General features: G+C 36.3%; 1 protein-coding gene and 1 long non-coding RNA gene across 2 annotated transcripts; one reads left to right on the forward strand and one right to left on the reverse strand.

The window, feature by feature from the left end:
- The first annotated feature begins 287 nt into the window (after positions 1-287).
- On the forward strand, positions 288-17,659 carry Lis-1 (LisH and WD40 domain-containing Lis-1). Its single transcript, XM_066405885.1, has 8 exons — positions 288-446; positions 3,020-3,105; positions 11,345-11,622; positions 13,330-13,508; positions 13,617-13,832; positions 14,061-14,314; positions 14,491-14,687; positions 15,103-17,659. Exons 2-8 carry the CDS (start codon positions 3,068-3,070, stop codon positions 15,174-15,176), a joined length of 1,236 nt encoding a protein of 411 aa, XP_066261982.1. The 5' UTR covers positions 288-446; positions 3,020-3,067; the 3' UTR covers positions 15,177-17,659.
- LOC136419503 (uncharacterized) lies at positions 3,491-5,541 on the reverse strand. Its single transcript, XR_010753118.1, has 4 exons — positions 5,466-5,541; positions 5,366-5,414; positions 3,649-3,785; positions 3,491-3,597 (listed from the first exon to the last, which is right to left on the reverse strand). It is a non-coding gene; the product is annotated as an uncharacterized lncRNA (long non-coding RNA).
- Positions 17,660-18,181: the final 522 nt, after the last annotated feature.

Raw genomic sequence — 18,181 nt, forward strand, 5'->3', positions numbered from 1 at the left:
CTCGCAAATGCTAGAAGAGAGTATAATTCATGACGGGCGTATGCAGGTAAATCCAAGGATATATCAATAATCCGCAAAAACTCAAAGTAAAATAGATATTTACATTAAATAAAGGTTGATGTATGTTCGATTTTTCATATGCGATATCGTGAAGTTCATACGATTGCTTAAAAATAAAAACTAATAATTGAAAGCACTAAAACGGAACACTTCAATTTTGTTTCTATTCGTTGGCTGCATTGCACGTCAACTGTCAATTGCGACAACCAACTGCGGCTGTCGTTTGAAAAAAAATTGAAGAATTTGCATTACGTTGCGTTTGTCGTTGCGCTGCGCATTGTGGTTTGGTCCGTTGGGCAAAGTGTTTCGGACGATTTCGTTGAGAAAATTACGCGTTAAGATCTGTTTTTAGTGATATCGCTGCGATTTATCCATTCTTCACAAGAGTAAGTACCGCAAATCGACTAAAATTCAACATTTGCATGGCAAGTTCCGGGTTTTTTTCGTTGGCAGAGCTGCCTTATTGGTTTGGCCATCTCCAGCAAAATGGCCGATATTGATTTTTATCATAAAAGTGGCTAAAAAACTGCAACGGAGTTTTGCATATACATTTTCCTGTTTCTTAAGTAATTTAACTTAAACGTAAATTTATCTGGTGTTATTGCCCATAAAAGAATCCCCTACATGGTGGTCAGTAGGTTGTTTTTCTTTATATTCCATTAAACTGAGGTGAAGGAGAACCTCATAGGAATTAGAATATCTCCATAATAGTTATTTCAGTTATTTCTTGTAGGGACAATTCTTATTATTAAAAATCAAAACATCTTGTATTTAATAAGTAGACACATGTTGAGTAATTTTGATGAAACACACTACCCACAAACATATAACATATTTAAGTAAATAGGCTTACTTTTAAGCTAAGTAATTAGTTGATATCCAATTAGTTAGCTTACACCTGATCTCACCTGGTTAGGAATATTATGCTTAAGTGAAACCTTGAGGAAAGTAATCTAATGGCCCAAGGTGCCACCTTAAAACAATTTTGCTTTTTTTAATCTTTCAAGGAAATATTCTCAAATGCTAACATAAAACATGCGGTGAATTTAATTTTATTGTACATAATGGGCAAAGTTTGATCTTTATATAAGAAACTTTGGAAACTATAAGTGATAGAAAAACACCAATAGAGCAATCTTGATGTCTTGTTTGAAGACAAGTCTAGTGAAGATATTAAAAATGTCTTGTTTTTAAACAAGAATTAAAGTAGAATTATGGCCCTTTTCAATAATTCCTCATTATTTAGTTATTATGTTAATTATTTAAATATAATTGTGTAATAGATGAGAAAGTAGGATATTTTAATAATGTTTTAATGGGGGATTTTTAATGTGTTGTGTCTAAAAAGCCCTGGCTACCCTGGTGGACGTCACCATAAAAGAAATGATAAATTGAAGCATTAAACTTTCAGCAAATTCAAAAGAAACTAAATTTTCTGATAACAGAATTAGTTACATGCAACTGAAAAATTATGTCTCCAAGACTGTAAAACCTAAAAAAGGAGCTTATTTTTAAACCGAAATTCTTCATAATACCAAAGTCAGTGACAAAAATGAAATTGGGAAAAAATTTCAAAATGGAAAATCATAAGTAAATCTCAGACATATCTTTCTGATAATCTGAGGACTCTACTTATGTTAAATAATATATTTTTGAATAGTGTACCTAGATTACTTATTGCTACTGAGAAAATTAATACATTTCTGGCACTTGAATACTTATAGGATAGGGAAGCATTTGTATTTTCTATGGTATTTTAGTCGAATATTTTGAAATGTATGCAGTCAGTTCAAAGCAGGTTGAAGCTGCAGGTGAGGTATCTAGGAAAATATTTGAGTTGTGCTGCCTCACTGTGTTCAACCATTTGTTCACATTATAAACTTTTCAATGGAAACTGGAACTGGTGAACCCCTTCCCAAAGTCAATACCCCAGCATTACTAAACCCTTAGAGGAGATAACTTGAAAACAATTGATCAAACAAATTCATTACATTTATAAGTATAAATTAATACTCAACTACCAATTGGGCTTTTGATCAACATACGGCTGCACAACTGCACTTCTGAAAATTACCTGTGACATAGCTTCGACTCTTGATGCCAACTGTTATAATGAATATAACAAAGTTATTTGATATTAATTATGCATTAAATAAAGATATTAACAAGTTGAAAAAAGAAGTTTCCAGCCCAACACAATTGAAGTTAATTCATTTTTACTAAGAAATTCTAAGATACCTGTTTGCCTGTGATCTAATGTTGTTAACAACGTGAATTCTGACAGTTACAGGTTCGATGCTATACTTCAGTTGACAGGTTATAAGATTTGTCAACCTATAACAAAGAAACTGTAGTAAGTACTGTGTCTTATTTTGGTAGGATTAGTTTTTTTATGGAGCTACTTAATTTAAATATTTTAACAATTTGAATTGATAAGTGAACTATCACAAAGGTCATTTATTATCAGCTCTTGTAAAATACACAGTACAAAACTGTTTTAAATGATATTTTTGTCCTGTCTCTGTATTCGACACGGTCATAAAACTCCTAAGGATAAACATAGTTTATATAAGAAAAATGAGTTAAAATAAACCCCAGAACCGCAACAAATTAAATTATGGTCTCTTTACAAGCCTACTTTAATGCGCCCTGGAAGAGCCTCCTTAATTTTTGTGTTCGTTTTTCCGTCGTTAAACTGAATAACAGCTCATTCCTACACCAAAATCAGGACTCCAAGATAGAACCAGCCTGGACTACTGCCAAGAGATGCTCTCTCTAGTGCCTTTTTGTTTGTTTTTTATTTCGGCAGGGTATAAATAGCCCCTTTAAGTGTCGCAATCAATTTTAAGAACACAAATCTGGAAATTTCTCCATCCGGTTGATAAAAGACGAAAAAAAAACGCTTCAATCTCAAATGGTCTTTTATAGATGGAATGTTGATGTATTTTTCTTGTTCTAGGTTGGAATGAACTAAACGGTTACCCAAAGTGAGCTTCGGAACATTAACATGAAAATGGTCCTATCTCAACGCCAGCGAGAAGAGCTGTAAGAACTTAAAAATAAATGCTTTTTCATATAGGTATTCTCATTTCCTGCGTCGGTATCAAATTCATTAAAGTTCAAATGCAATTTTTTCTCATTAGCACATATCAATAATTATTCATATATATGCAGTTTCCCTTCGACCAGCTGATTTTCATAAAATATTTTATGATAAAGATACTTAAAATATTCTTATTTCATTTTGAATAAGCCATCAAGGTATTTTATGTTTATCTTCCAGTTAGTGCATTTGGTATCTACACGTACCATTAGTTGTGTTACGCAATATCAGTACCAATACATAAGCAAGTATCAAGCAGAAGGTGGTCTTCAAGTGGTTTTTAAACTGCCTTTTTCATATTCCAGCCATGAATCACTATTATGTGTAGTTTTTCACTCAAACCTGAAGTGCTGCATTAGCCTTAGGCAATTAGTCCTATTATTACACTAGAATTTAATTTTATATCCATGTCTGAATTTCCTCTTATAGTCCATCTATAAATAAGTAATTACCGTAATTATCTCCTGCTAGTTATAAGTAACTACCTCTTAGCCACGATGGCTATTAACTTCCTAAGCCATCCGATCAAACCAAGGCAGGATCCACAATAATTTGGTGGCTTTCGATTGAGTAACAGTTATTTTAAGGCAGGCCGTTGAACTTGTCTTTTTTGAAGCTGCGGCTACAGATCATTAAAGGTTTTTTCCATGGTTTATATAAGATTAAGGCCTAAGGCCGCTTGACAGATAGTTGAAATGTTGAATTTTTAATTAACTAAAGCAGAAAGGGAATTTCATTTCGAGGGGTGTTGCTAAGTCAAATAGAGGGTGCATAGACTGATGTGTGATACAATGGGTTATAAGGTGTGTTAATGACTGGGGTGTAAAACAGGCTCATAATTAGGGTGCATATCATGGGTTAAGTAATGACCAATTTTGTCTATGATGTTTATGTTACGGGGGGCCGGTGTTCAATTTTTCAGCGCTATTGGTTGAATGCCCTTTCGGGGGATTTAAAATAGTAATTGATGTGACAGAGCAGAGTTTGTCGACATTTACTCAGGTTGTTGCAAACAGTGAGGGGGGTAGAGGAAACAGACGTTTACGATTTAGCTAGAAAATCTGATTGAATTTTATAAATCTAGACTGATTTTTATCTCATTTGAAAGTTTTAAAATCGAACAAAAGATATAATAGTCATACAAGGTCATATTTTGTTCAAATTTATTGTGTTCCGTTTTTAGTGAGTGGATGTATCTGGTCCGTTAGTTAAAATTTTGGCTTTAGAGCTAGATTAAGTCTAGCCGCCATCCGCAAAGCTGACCTAAAAAGATTAATGCAAATCACGGTCGTTCTAGTGTAAATTAATATAATTCAGGAAAATCAATACCACCACTACGTTTATCATGATCGTATGATTTTACCAATGAGTTATCCATTTAGGCCAAAGTTTCTACATATCCATATTATAGAAAGAAAAACAAGTATTCAATAAATCTGTGTTGATAACCCACATTCGCGAACAAGAAAGCTCATAAAGATCCAAAAAAATATCATCGATCAGCGCGACCCAATAATGTTTTTTTATCACTTCATCGGTAGGTAGTGTATTCTAGGAGAGTACCGTTATAGTACCGTACAGGTACATGCCGAAGAGTTCCTTTATTCATTATTCAATTTACATTTTGTACTTTTTTATGCGGTGAGAAGAAGAAAACAGCTTTCGTGCCATGACTTGATACAAGTGTACGTATTAATATGGGGCTTCCCACACGGTTGCACGGATGTATTCCTAGACGAAAGGCTTTTTAGTATGAGTTGTATTTATTGTTAGGGCGTAGCAGTGTAGGCTTGTGATCACCCTAGCTGTCACAAGTGAAAAATCTCTAAAAGTAAAATCCTATTCTTCCATACAATGATAAATGCACTGCATCGACTAAATATTCGGCGCGGTATTATTAGCGTGTTTCCGCGCTCCCTTGACAAACGACCTCTGTCCTCGACACAAAACTCCAAGAACTAGGTTAAAAATATTTGAATTTTAACATCCCATTACGAGGCACTTTAATGGCAGCGACGAAGAATAAGACATGTCATGCCATTTTATAATGTGACTAGATCCAGCCACAATGGGCTAGCTGAACATGGGGTCATGGCAAATTAACCTCTGCGTTAAATACCCAGTTATAACTGCCTAGTCATGCGGGACTATCAAGTGTAGTGTAACTAAGAGCCTGAAGGCATGTCTAGCTCCCCTACCGACCTGCTAGCGCCAATTCCAACCTGGCCACGAAGGTATGGGCCGTAGATTCCTACAAGCAACAAAAATTCAAAATAATAAAAGAGAATGGCACGAAGATTACCCAACTGGCTTGACTTCTTTCTTCATCTTGCCGGAGAAGAAGTCGCTAGACCGGCCGGCTTGTGCCAGCGTTGCCGCCCCTGGCCACCAGCGTCCAGTACCAGAAGCTCAATATGATCGCTCAAAAACAATAATGCAAACCTGGCAGCGCCGCATATTAAAGTTCCAGTTTCACTTCTGCTTGTGAGGATTGACCTTTGAGAAACGCGAATATTTCCGGTAGGTACCGTCCCACGGCCGTTATGCGCAGGTCTCACTTGAAATTAGTCTCGTATTTGAATAGATTCGCATTTCACGATTTTTTCGTGGTCTTCAGCACGGGCAATAAGATCACGTAATGGGCGAGGCCGCAGTTCAGTTGAAGGTGGATTATATGAACCTTCCTCAAGAGGAAGGAGTGTGGGAATGGAATTCTACTTGCTAGCTGGAAAGTTGTTAAGTGCAAGGGTGGGTCTGTTTGTTTCAAATGAATTGACCTTTCGTGATGCTTTAGATAAATAATTGAGTTATTAGAAGAGATGTTGGCCTCAGGAAATGAATATTTTAAATAATTTGAAGGAACTCTATATTTCAACGAAGCCTGAAAACTTAAAGGGGGCTAGTGGTGGGCCACCATTAAAATTTTAAGAATTTTTTGACCCTAATTGAATTCACAATTAAGATCTACTGGTTTCATAGAAAATTCAATTACATGCTTTTTTATTTTTCGACAAATTGTCGATATTTCTGAGAAAACTGCGATTTTGTGATAGGAATTAATTATATCGAACGAAAATATGTGGTTTGATAATAGTAAGTAGGCTACACCACAACTGTTCTTCAATTGTTCCGTTGTTAGAATGTCATTGTTGTCAAATCATCCGTTTAAGAAAATTTCCTGTGCTTCTTGTTCTTGCATGTCATATTATTTATTGGTACAAATGGCTGGAACATTTTCTTTTAAAGAGCTGACTTGAGAGCTTTAAAGTTTATGTGCTATTAGTAGTGGGGATGCGTTGGGGTAACTTCCGCAGAAATATAGAGAAATATCGAAGATTTCCCAATCGTTTTATTCTAAATCGTCTAGCAGTGTTGAACCGAGAGCTGGAAAAACGTATCCGAAGAAAGTCATCATATACTTTCGTCGAAAAGAGTTCAAAACCGGACCTGCTTTTATTAAGATCTGGGAGAACATTCGGTAGAATCGAACAGTGGCTACAGTCGTTCTGACACTGTATAAGACTTTATAAAATATAGACCAACGAAGTAAAACAAGACACCTCTCTCTACGAAAATGCGATTGTTACAGGCACAACTACGCTTCGTGGTGGCCTGAGGCATGTCATACTTCACGACTGACACACGGTGAACGGATTTTTAATGAGATTTTCAATATCCATCTCGTTTTTTTTTCATTGTTGGTCACACTTGCCATGGTCGGACGCCTCATGTAGATCGTCGTTTTACCGGGACATTCGTCCACGAAGCGTGGTAACACCAGATAAAATTTATTTATTTTTTTGTGTTGCGAGAGTGGAACCAGGTGGATTATCTCATAAATAAGCACCTATAGACAGATATAATGTAATGCGGGGTTGATAGCTTTAGAAGATAATGATGTGGAGGGAAATAACAGTAACCATGTACTATTTTGACCGGTACTAACACACCTAATTACCTCAGCACACAGTCGTCAAAAGGCTATTGAAGCTTCTTCTGGTTGCTAAAATCTCACTCGGGATTTATATAACATTCGAGGGAATTTCCATGCAAATCTGGAAACCCCCGCCAGCGCCCTCGCGAAAATCAATACAGCTGAACTTCCCTACGTCAAAGCCAGGTCGCGTCCCCACTGGCTGCCAATGCCAAGGCGTCGAGACGCCTATATGCTGCAGCGTCGCCGGTCTCCCATATTTAACATAAATAAAGCAGAACAATTGAATATTCATTGTTATGTATTGATATAATGACATGAAACGGTTTTTTGGCATCAAATGCAGAGTAACGGCAACATTAGCGTTGGTAAAATACGAATGCCTTCGTGGCCTTTCCCACGGTGTATCGTTATTGAATAGTTACGTCTTAGTCTGTTTATGTTGGACCTGTGGGATACGCGATATTAATTAACGAAAAAAAAATGTCGAAAGAACAGTTAGAACGCAGGAACACACCTTCGTAATCGAGATCTAGGAAAATTGCTCGAGTTCTAACAGGCTTTTACTTAGTTTGGGTTCTGGTTCTAGGCCACTCCCAGGTTCTTGTACTAATGAATCCTTCGAAAACAATTGCAAATACTTATTTCTTTGAAACTAACTTTAAATATGTCCCGCCACTGCGCCCACTAAATACAAATAAAGATGATGTAATTATTGTTGTCATTCAAGGATGTCGGAGTATTCTTTAGTAGCACATTTGCGTTATCACGCACCGAGGTTTTCTGCCACGCGTCTGTGGAAATTATTGGCACTTTAATTAATCAATGGCCAGACTTACCCTATTTTAGAGCTCCTAAATAAACTTTTATGTTATTTACGTGCTCCATTTCTTTCTGGAGCGCAATGTTGTTAAGGAGTGCGATTAACGAAATCAATAACGGGTGCTTAATTTTGTATTGTTTTTACACAAAGGAGACCCGAAACGAGACATACGGCATAACAAACATCTAGACAAAATAAGTCCCACAAAGCAAAACCGATTTCGTGCCGTGACATTCCAAACTGCCAGACACAAATAGGCGAAAGGAAAATAATTGTTTCGGCATTGAGGATGTCATGTGTGAATGTGATAACGCCAAAAGTTGTGCCATGATTCTTTAATTTTCGGAGATGACTGTAGAGAAAATGTAAAGTCCGTGAAAGAAATGTTCAAGATCAGCAATGTCACGTTAAATGGGAGACGCGTGTATTAATTTGTTTGAAAAGTAATTTTTAATGTGAAAAGCTTAAGTAGCTCATTCTTGTTGGTTAAGTTCACGTACCAGTAGAAGGCGATGCTTTAAAATGCATTTAAATCTATTTTTAGAAAGTCATTTGGGGTCGCAATCGATTTTTGTGTGGCAAACAGCACCTTAATTTTTTGTGAACAGGATGGTTCCGAAGGTTCGCTGTTGCTCTCTTCAATTTTTTTGAATGAAATGAATCTCTGCGAAAGCTAACAACCATAATTTGTACATATTTTATTAGCCACCTACTCATATGAATCACGGAATTGCAGGTTACAGAACCGTTTATCTCTATTTTACTATTTTTTATCTTTCTTGCCAAGAATTCAGTAATTGACGCGAATTGTTGAGTCAGCCTGTGAAGAAGGTTTTCAATTAGTATTAATGTTATGGGCACAATTATTCTATAAGGATGCGAAAGCTCTTTACTTTGATTTATAAATCGATATTAACCAACATTCAATAGGACTAGGTTCTCACTTTACATCGCATGCATTCAAGTGGCTGATAATGCATTGAATAACTAGCCTAGTTGTTCTCCCATTTTTTACTACTGGAAACATGATATGTATGCACATTTAAGAAGTCTGAAGTCGCACCAAAGCCGAAGCCCTTTAAATTTTAAATTCGAAGCCTTATAGAAACTACTGGTTAATGATCTTTCGGCCTCAGGTGTCAAAAGGTGAGAAATTGTTTTGATGCCTTATGGCCAGCGATAACTCGTATTATAACACGTCTCACAACGTAGCAGAAATGAGACATTTATTTATGAAACGCACACTTTCCAACCGTTTCCTGTTGCTTTAACAATGTAAAACGTCCTCACCACTGCGTAGGTTTTCGTGTTGTTGATGCTTTTTATTATGAATTCCCACGTCAAATGCAAGAGACATTAGTAATGAAATAGCAAAATATCCAATGCGTCAATTCATTATAGTCAATTTTGTCAGAGTCTGACAAGATTTCGACTTGGAATACATTTGCAGCGTAGAAATGGTTCCAAACCGAAGATAAGCATCCGGCCAATTAAGAACACACATAAATCCTTTTCTTATTGTTTGCCAATAGGTTAAAATTCGATTAATCCCAGGAGATTAGCAATTTCACGCTTAGCTTACCAACGACCATAAGTGGCTTACAATAATGGCTCACGATTTCATTTTAGGGCTCTCTCTGCCGTTGCATTTAGACCCTCAACTGAGGTATTGATTTTGATCGGTTCCCGCGGCGCTCTTCCGTAACAATTTGAAAAAATACTTCATTAAGTACGTGTTGCCTGCTGTATATCATCAAATACGGGAGAAACTCGATTTCTTTTTCCTACTAGTTACATAATTGGAGCCATACAAGTTGAATAAATGGTCCTATTAAGGACCTGCACCGGGGGGCATTTAAATTGTGCTCAGCTTGATTAAATAGCTTCTTTGTGGGTACTTTCATCTTTTTTCTACGAGTAGATGATAGATGGCACAGGTTGTTTACTTTTGCTGTTTTATAGGATGATCCGATTGTGAGCGTGACTATTGATTTACCAGACTTTCCATGGTTAGATCTTATGGGGTTTATCTGGCTTTGATCTAAAAATGACGTAGGCTATTTGCGGCTTTAATGTAGCATAGCTAAGTTGGGTGCTCATTAGTTGGAACTTTTTTATTTTCCATTCCATGAACTTTCATGAATTGAGCCATGCTGTCATCATTATGATTCTCACATTAATAACTAACGAGGACGCGTGATTTTAAAACGAGGAATTTTTTTCAGAGGGTCTCGTGTAAATCGTAGATTTCAAATAGCGCCAAAGGAAAAAATCAAGGGGTATCATATCCGATGATTTTGCTGGTCATTTCATGTCACCATCTTAAGGATACGATAAGTATTATGCGACATTTAGCTCACCATAGTAACTTCGTTTCAAATTAAGTACGAAGATTACATAGATTAATATCTTTACATCGAAGAAACCCATGGTTGTGCTAATCGCCAGAATATGCGATCCTAATTTCTCGGTTCTAGAAATCCTCACAATACCGCCAACGAGCCTAATAAGTCTATTTGTAAAGAAGTGAAAGGGGCTTACGAAACCAGACAACTTATTTTTACATTAGATTATCTGGTATGACAGTTTCCAATAAGTAGTAATCCTGCCTCCAGCTCAGAATTTTAATTAAGTCTATTCAGGAAAATCACTATTGATGACGTTTTTATACCATTCACGTTGCACGGCCGTATCCCCCAATAATAACTCACGTTTATTTTATTTTGCCATGGCACGAGACTGATTCGTTTCTAATTGCGTTTAGTTCATTCCGCGAATGATTATATCGCTGCTCGCAATTTGTTGACCTCTCTGTTTATGGAACCATGTACGCTTTTTACAAATAATGGAATTGTCTAAACTCACACCCGCACCCGGTACTGGAAGCACAAAAGAGATGCAGAGTGCCACGATATTTCTAAAGCGAACTTGATTATATTGTAAATATTTGAGCAAGCGCATTACATATACTATGTATCTTGTGGCTTAATAGTCTTTTTATGAGCAGATTTGAAGATAAGATTCGCGGAAAGTATTGTAGTTAATAGTTACCGGTCACCGATAAATCAGCAAATGGAAGAGGATTGCAAAAATTCACGTATAAGTGGCCAATCGCCAGTTTTTGTTGCATACTTTCTCTACTACCATGGGAACGTTATATGGAGCCCAAATATTTTGATTACGTGAAATGTTTAGCGATTTCGAGGAGAAAGAACCACGTTCACATAATACCTTATTAAGCCTTGTAACTGGTCTATCGAATAGATTTATTGATTCTATATTAGGACGTTATGAAACGTTTATCAGATTTTTTTTTTGTTCATACGTTTTCTAATATTAGCAATAACGCGTCAGAGTCGAGCACTTTAAACTATGAGTCACTCGTTTCACTGAATTTTGATTAATGTTTTTTTTTTGTTTTTAGTAACAAAGCCATCGCTGATTACTTGAGCAGTAATGGATATGAAGGGGCGTTGGATGCTTTCAAGAAGGAAGCAGACATGCCCGGAGAAGTGGAAAGAAAATTCGGAGGTCTCCTGGAGAAAAAGTGGACCTCCGTAATACGTTTGCAGAAGAAGGTGATGGAACTCGAGTCAAAGTTAAACGATGCTGAGAAGGAGTACATCGAAGGAGCCCCCACGAGAAACAAACGAAGTCCCACCGAGTGGATCCCCAGACCGCCGGAAAAGTTTTGTTTGACCGGTGGGTTTTTGTTAATTAATATCTTGCAGACAATGCATAACCCGCGCATTTACTGATCCAAGTAGTACGGTAATAATTGTTTTTGTTAATGGAAGGTCCTAGATAAGCAGTCATCTGTTGCTACACCACACTAAATAATTATTCTCGAGAGTTACATATTAGTACATTGCAGTGCTTATTATGTAAATTTGCCAGGAAGCTTTTGACGTGTTTGATGTACATATTATTTTCGAAATCAGGTGGAGATTACCACACTGACGCCCAGATGTATGTGTTTCCGTGACAGGTGCTAGCCTAATTAACAGATTTCGCGACGAAATTAGAATGGATTTTAATTCAGCTTCCGTTTCGCCAGAATCTATTTTTTTGCGGTGATAGGTGGTGTGAATTTAAATTGCTGCAGACGGTAATTTTGGTGAAAACCATATTGAATTGTGACAAAGTGCGATAATGCACTTTAATAAGTATTACCAATATTTTAAACGCTGGTACTAACCATTAGCAAGGGCTTGAACTGTCCGCCGTATTAAAGGCATCAACAGTGTTATAGGAATCCTTGCAAAAGTATACATAGGACAGATTGCCGCGAGACGCTGAGTGGCTTATTGTTCATTCAACGTCGACTATTTTGTCCTACACTCCTAAGGGTTTTCTTATAAAGCATTAAAAACACTTCTTTATTACGTATTTAACGGATACGTTAAGCAAATAAACTTTTACCGTAGGTAGAAGGCCGCGATTATGTTTGAGTAAATATTTACACAAACTTGATTGCTCTTGGGTTGATCCAGAGAGTTATTATATTGCTTCTCCCCTAAAAAGACGTTTGGTGGTTTTTGCTGTAGGTACCGTAGGAAGTTAAAGATACATTAACGACAGTAATAATAATTACATTTGTTGATTAATTAACTACTTGCCTCGGTATTCCGACATAACCTATAAGTAAAGATAATTACATTTATCTAATAAGCAATAATTAATTTAGTTCGTTAGTGAATATTTCATTATAAGTTTGTTAACTGATTAATTTGGTAAAGAGATTGAAAGACTTTTGTAGTACTGCTCGTTTATATTCATGACTGTAGTTGCGTTTATGGCGTGCATTAGATTAAAATCTCGATCTAATTCATTAAAAATATAGTCATCAAACCAACAGGGGTCAATTTCTCAAATCTGGGGATTAGGTCGTTCGTTCAAAATGGCGTGTAACAAATAGACACATATTTGTTTTACATTGTAGATATCAGTATTGCTTTAGCAGGCCATTTTGGCGTCATTCTCAAAGATCATTACGTTAATTAACCTAAATTCAAGACTAGTTCTATCTCTTTTCAACTGCGTTTAAATCTAAATTATCGAAACTATTCGTAAAAACAATTCCATAAAAACGGCCTAAAGAAACATTTACCGAATTGTCTGCAAAGGAGTCTTATTATTCAATGATTACAATGACAATATTGTCAAGCTTTATACAACTGAGCGTAAATATCTCAAACCCTTCTAGAGCTACATATATTGCTACGTAAAGTAGCCACAATCACAAGTGAATTGTGGGTATTTGTATTTTACAAGCCCTTTTTGGAAAAAATGATCATTTTTAGTCATATCTAAAACAGTTCACCTTTCCGAGACTTTTGAAACACACTTTGTAAATATAACAACAAAAAATGTCTAATTTTCGATACTGAACTTAGCTTCCATTCATAGGTCACCGAGACCCAGTCACCCGTGTCATATTCCATCCAGTCTTCAGTCTCATGGTCTCAGCTAGTGAAGATGCAACTATGAAAGTCTGGGACTTCGAAACAGGGGAGTATGAAAGAACACTCAAAGGGCACACTGATCCCGTACAAGACATAGCGTTCGACGCCTCTGGAAAACTACTGGTTAGTATTAGGGTATTATATAGTAACTTGAGTCAACGTTCTATGATTTCTTGAGCAACTCATAGACAGATTCAAGTCGCTGTTTTTTTATGATACGATTATTTATAGGTATCCTGCAGCTCGGATATGAGCATTAAGCTCTGGGACTTTCAACAAACCTTTGAGTGCATTCGAACAATGCTCGGCCACGACCATAACGTGTCCAGCGTCGCCTTCATGCCGGCGGGAGATTTCGTCGTGTCGTGCAGTCGGGATAAGACAATTAAAATGTGGGAAGTGTCCACTGGTTACTGCGTCAGGACATATACGGGACACAGAGAATGGGTGCGTAAATTTCTCATCTAATTGCCAGTAAATATGCGCATACATAGATATTCCTATTTGCTTGTGGCATTACGTGTCCAAATACCAATATTCTATAATCAAACACCCTGTATATATTATTTTTTATTCGTTTTATTCATTCTTTCAATCAGTCCTCCAAATAAATAATTGTTACCGATGATTTACATCTTAGTATTTTGAAGTCACATTTTATTGTTTGAAATATAGGTGAGAATGGTCAGACCGTCACCGGACGGTACACTGTTGGCCACTTGTTCTAACGATCAATCTGTCAGGATTTGGTCTGTTGCATCGAAGGAGTGCCGGAATGAGCTCCGAGCCCACGACCACGTGGTCGAATGTATCGCGTGGGCGCCCGATTTGGCTGCCAACGCAATTAACGAAGCAGCAGGGGCAGATAACAAAAAAGGGGCGCATATGGGACCTTTCTTGGCATCTGGATCAAGGGATAAAACTATTAGGTAACACACTCATAACCACCAAAGAATGATTCATTATAGGTTTTTAATCATATATACTTATACAAGTATATATGTAAATTTGATTATATGCACAAAACTATTTTAAATATTTATTATAAGTTACTAGGCGGATAAATTGCTGTCATATTAAAGTTTTGGGTTTATTTCTCGTTTAGAATATGGGATGTTGGTGCAGGCATAGCTCTGTTCGTGTTGATAGCTCACGACAATTGGGTGCGAGGTGTGGTGTTTCACCCAGGCGGCAAGTTTTTGGTATCTGCGAGTGACGACAAGACGTTGCGGGTGTGGGACTTGAGGAATAAGCGTTGCGCTAAGACTCTGGATGCTCACAAGCACTTCTGTACGTCAGTTGGTAAGTTACACTGTTCTCTATAAAATACTCTTGTAACAGTTATTTTCAAAGCACATTAGTTTAATAATGTAATAAAAAAAGATTATGGAAGAAGGCGCTTATTTTTTCCATGTGGAATGCTTCAACTGTGAGAAAAATGTTAATGAATGGCACAATTCTAGGCTTTTCCGTTAAAACAGTCGAGGAAATGAGCGTTGTAAGGCGACCCCCTTTTTGCGTGCCACTTTAAATAGATTGCTTTCAACTTCTATGACTTTTTTATTCTATGGTTTAATCACAGCTACATTTATTTCGCCAATTGAAATTTGTGTTTGATAATTTAATGTTTTGACAAGTATTACAAAAAATTGTTTCTCCTCGTTGTGTGGCAATGCGGCTTAAATATCCTATTTTTATATATAAACATTTATTTCAGATTTCCACAAATCCTACCCGTACGTAATTTCCGGTAGTGTAGACCAGACAGTAAAAGTATGGGAATGTCGCTAAGTCGAACGGCTGCTACAGTCCACAGCCAGATTAAACACGTTGCAGTCTCGGAACGACCAAATTCCGTTCCGTAAAAGTTGATCTATACTGGACAATTCACTCGATCATCTGCGTTAATAATGTGTATTTTATTTATTATTTATTGAGCCTAAAAATATTCTACAATGTTCCAGAACTTTTATGCAGGGAAACAAGGGCTTTTCTCACTCGATGAGATCGGTAGAAGTTGACGTTCACTTGTCCAGTGTACCGGTCGCTTTTTTTACTTAATTGTTTTATTAAATAATTAATTTATTTCAGTAAATTCGATCTACATTAATATTTATGTTTTCTATGTGATATTGAGAGGCCGGCCCACTTTTTATTTAAGGCAGATCTTTAGGTGGTTAAGGTGGCTGGCCCAGATTTTTTTTCAGTTATGAGTAGGCAATCCATTTGCATCGAAAGTAATAATTGTTCAGTTTCCACTCAGAGGATATTAATATAGCGATTACGGTTACTCTACTAGTAGATGTATTTTTTAATATACCAGGAGATCTGCTTTGCGTAGGATCAAATCTTATGGGAGGATTTAAATCCCTCTTTGATGAATTTGGGACCTCCAAAGTGGCCATCAACTTAACTAGCTCCCTGTAGTTTGACATCCAATTTAAATGTTTCATGGGGTCTGTTCCAACAGAGAGGAAACCCGATTCAGGACAGTCAAAAATAAGAGCAGCATATCGGTCCGAACAATTTGCGTGTATTTCTGACTGTTACTGAGAATCTAGAATTGGTTTTCTTTCCTGTTGATGGAACAGAGCGTCTCTTTTAGCGCGTAGTCTTTTTACCTCGTGTGTAAAACAGCAAGTTATCATTGATTTGTTTGGAAGTTTCGTAACCAATCAGGTTGTGTCAAAAAACTTCGCCAGGTTGAAGACACCGGAGGAAGGGGAACTAAATTGACTTTAGCATTTAAAAGTCTTGAAGGTGGTCAGAAATTCTAAGGCGAGACCGATTACATTAAGGACAATTATTCTCAATATGTTCCCTCTTAGAAATCTAATTTTTCTGGATCAAAGTTTGTAGTCCTTAGGTCTTTACATTAGCATATTTCGATTCAGTACGACTAACACAGAAACTTTTATTATACGTCAAAAACTTATCTGCAGAGTCATTCAGTGTTTCTAACGATCCAGAATCGGTTTACTTGACGCTATTTGACTACCGTTCCGTGCAATAATTGGTCGCCCGAAATTTGTACGGAGCCGAGCCACCGTTCCTAAATTTTTGAAATCCCGATATCAACATTCATGATCAGTACAATTACTTATAGGAATTTGCGCCAACGAATTTGACTAAGAGTTTACCTTCAAACTCAGTTCATTAATAACATTTGTGATATAATTTTTGACAGCGCGAGTTTGGAGAAAACTCACGCTGGATATCATTAGAGCAACAACCCCTCAGAATGCGAAGTTTTTTGTCTATTTGCATCCTAAAATAAATTAGAGCCACTAATTACGTGAATATTGGAGACAAACATCGAGAAAGAACTCATACTATCCGATAGAAAGCTGCCATGAGATATGGTTTATTCTATATTTTGAAATGGCAAGGAAATTAATATTTCGTGTCATTTATTACGAAATGAATTCAATATCGCCTACAATCACGAGTTAAAATGTAAATGGCATTTCACCTGATATTATTTTTCTTTTAATCTAACCACCAACAATAACCAGTTTAAACTTAACCATTCTGTTAAAGCAAAGTGGTATTTTTCTTTGATTCTGTAAAATAAACAGTTATTATAAAACCAATACGTAGACATAAATTTAATATAAATTACATATTCACATAGCACAGCTATAACCGCAGCAGCAAACTGCGTCCAGTGAACACCTTTCGCCTTTAGAAAGGTTTTGTTATGTTAAAAGGTATTTCAATATAATTTATGTATATAAAGATTTGTTATATTTTTACTTAAGCGTAATACTCCTATATCTCGTATCTGAAAGTGTGTTACCTCTTTGACTCGTTTAAAATAAACATTTCTTGTTTCCTCTATGAAATCTGCTTTTTTACATAAAGTTTCGCCTTTGTAGTATCATTTTAAAATAAAGAGGATTAAGCCCGGATTTGGAAGTTACCTTTTTTTATTTCATTTTAACCAAAAAACAATACTTCAAGAAGCGATCTAGCATAAGAAAATATTTCACAGATTACTGAAGTTATAAGCTTCTAAGGATATGCAGTCGTATCTGGGCACAATATCTTCATTTGCTTGATCGCTTCTTTCAAACCTTCCGTTGTTGTAGTGGATGGAAAAATTGAAAATTTATAATGTAATCTTTCGCTTGCTTCGTTGCATGTGCACCATTGTTCATATAATCCTTATGTACTTGAAATGCATAGAAGTGTCGCTTCATTATAAGTAGAGAATTGTGAATATTTTGTCTGTATATATTAATAAGAAAAATTAAAAATCTTTCTGTCTGTGATTAATGTTTTTATTCTATTGATACCTCTCTTCCTCTACAATAATGATGACCCGCAAAGAAGGTAGCAACCAAGATACTTGCGAATAGCAGTTTAGCGGCTGATGACTGCTAGATAGTTTTTGAAATATTCTATTTTCGAATGAGTTTTGACCAATTTTACCTTTTTTTCTAAAATATCTGAAACCAAACGCGTTTTGTTAACACCGTTTGCGTCGTATTGAAATTCCTCAAAGATGGTAATTTTTTCCATTATCCGATTTTTAAATTTCCCACTTCGGGAACAACGTGTCTTCAATTATAATACCGTCAGTTAAATTCTTGCGCTTAAAAGTGAAATTACATTTATGGCATTCAGTTCGCGCGACATATTCCATTAGAACTTATGTAAATCTGAAAATTCATATTAAATTTATATTTATATTAAAAACATGAAGATACCTTATCTTGTGTTATTTAACAATAATGCAGGGCCGTTGTGATCGGCACACTGCTGTTACCTTCCTACTTCAAGACAGAAGCAAT

The sequence above is a fragment of the Euwallacea similis genome, chromosome 2, assembly GCF_039881205.1.
Source record: "Euwallacea similis isolate ESF13 chromosome 2, ESF131.1, whole genome shotgun sequence".
Classification (NCBI taxonomy): domain Eukaryota; kingdom Metazoa; phylum Arthropoda; class Insecta; order Coleoptera; family Curculionidae; genus Euwallacea; species Euwallacea similis.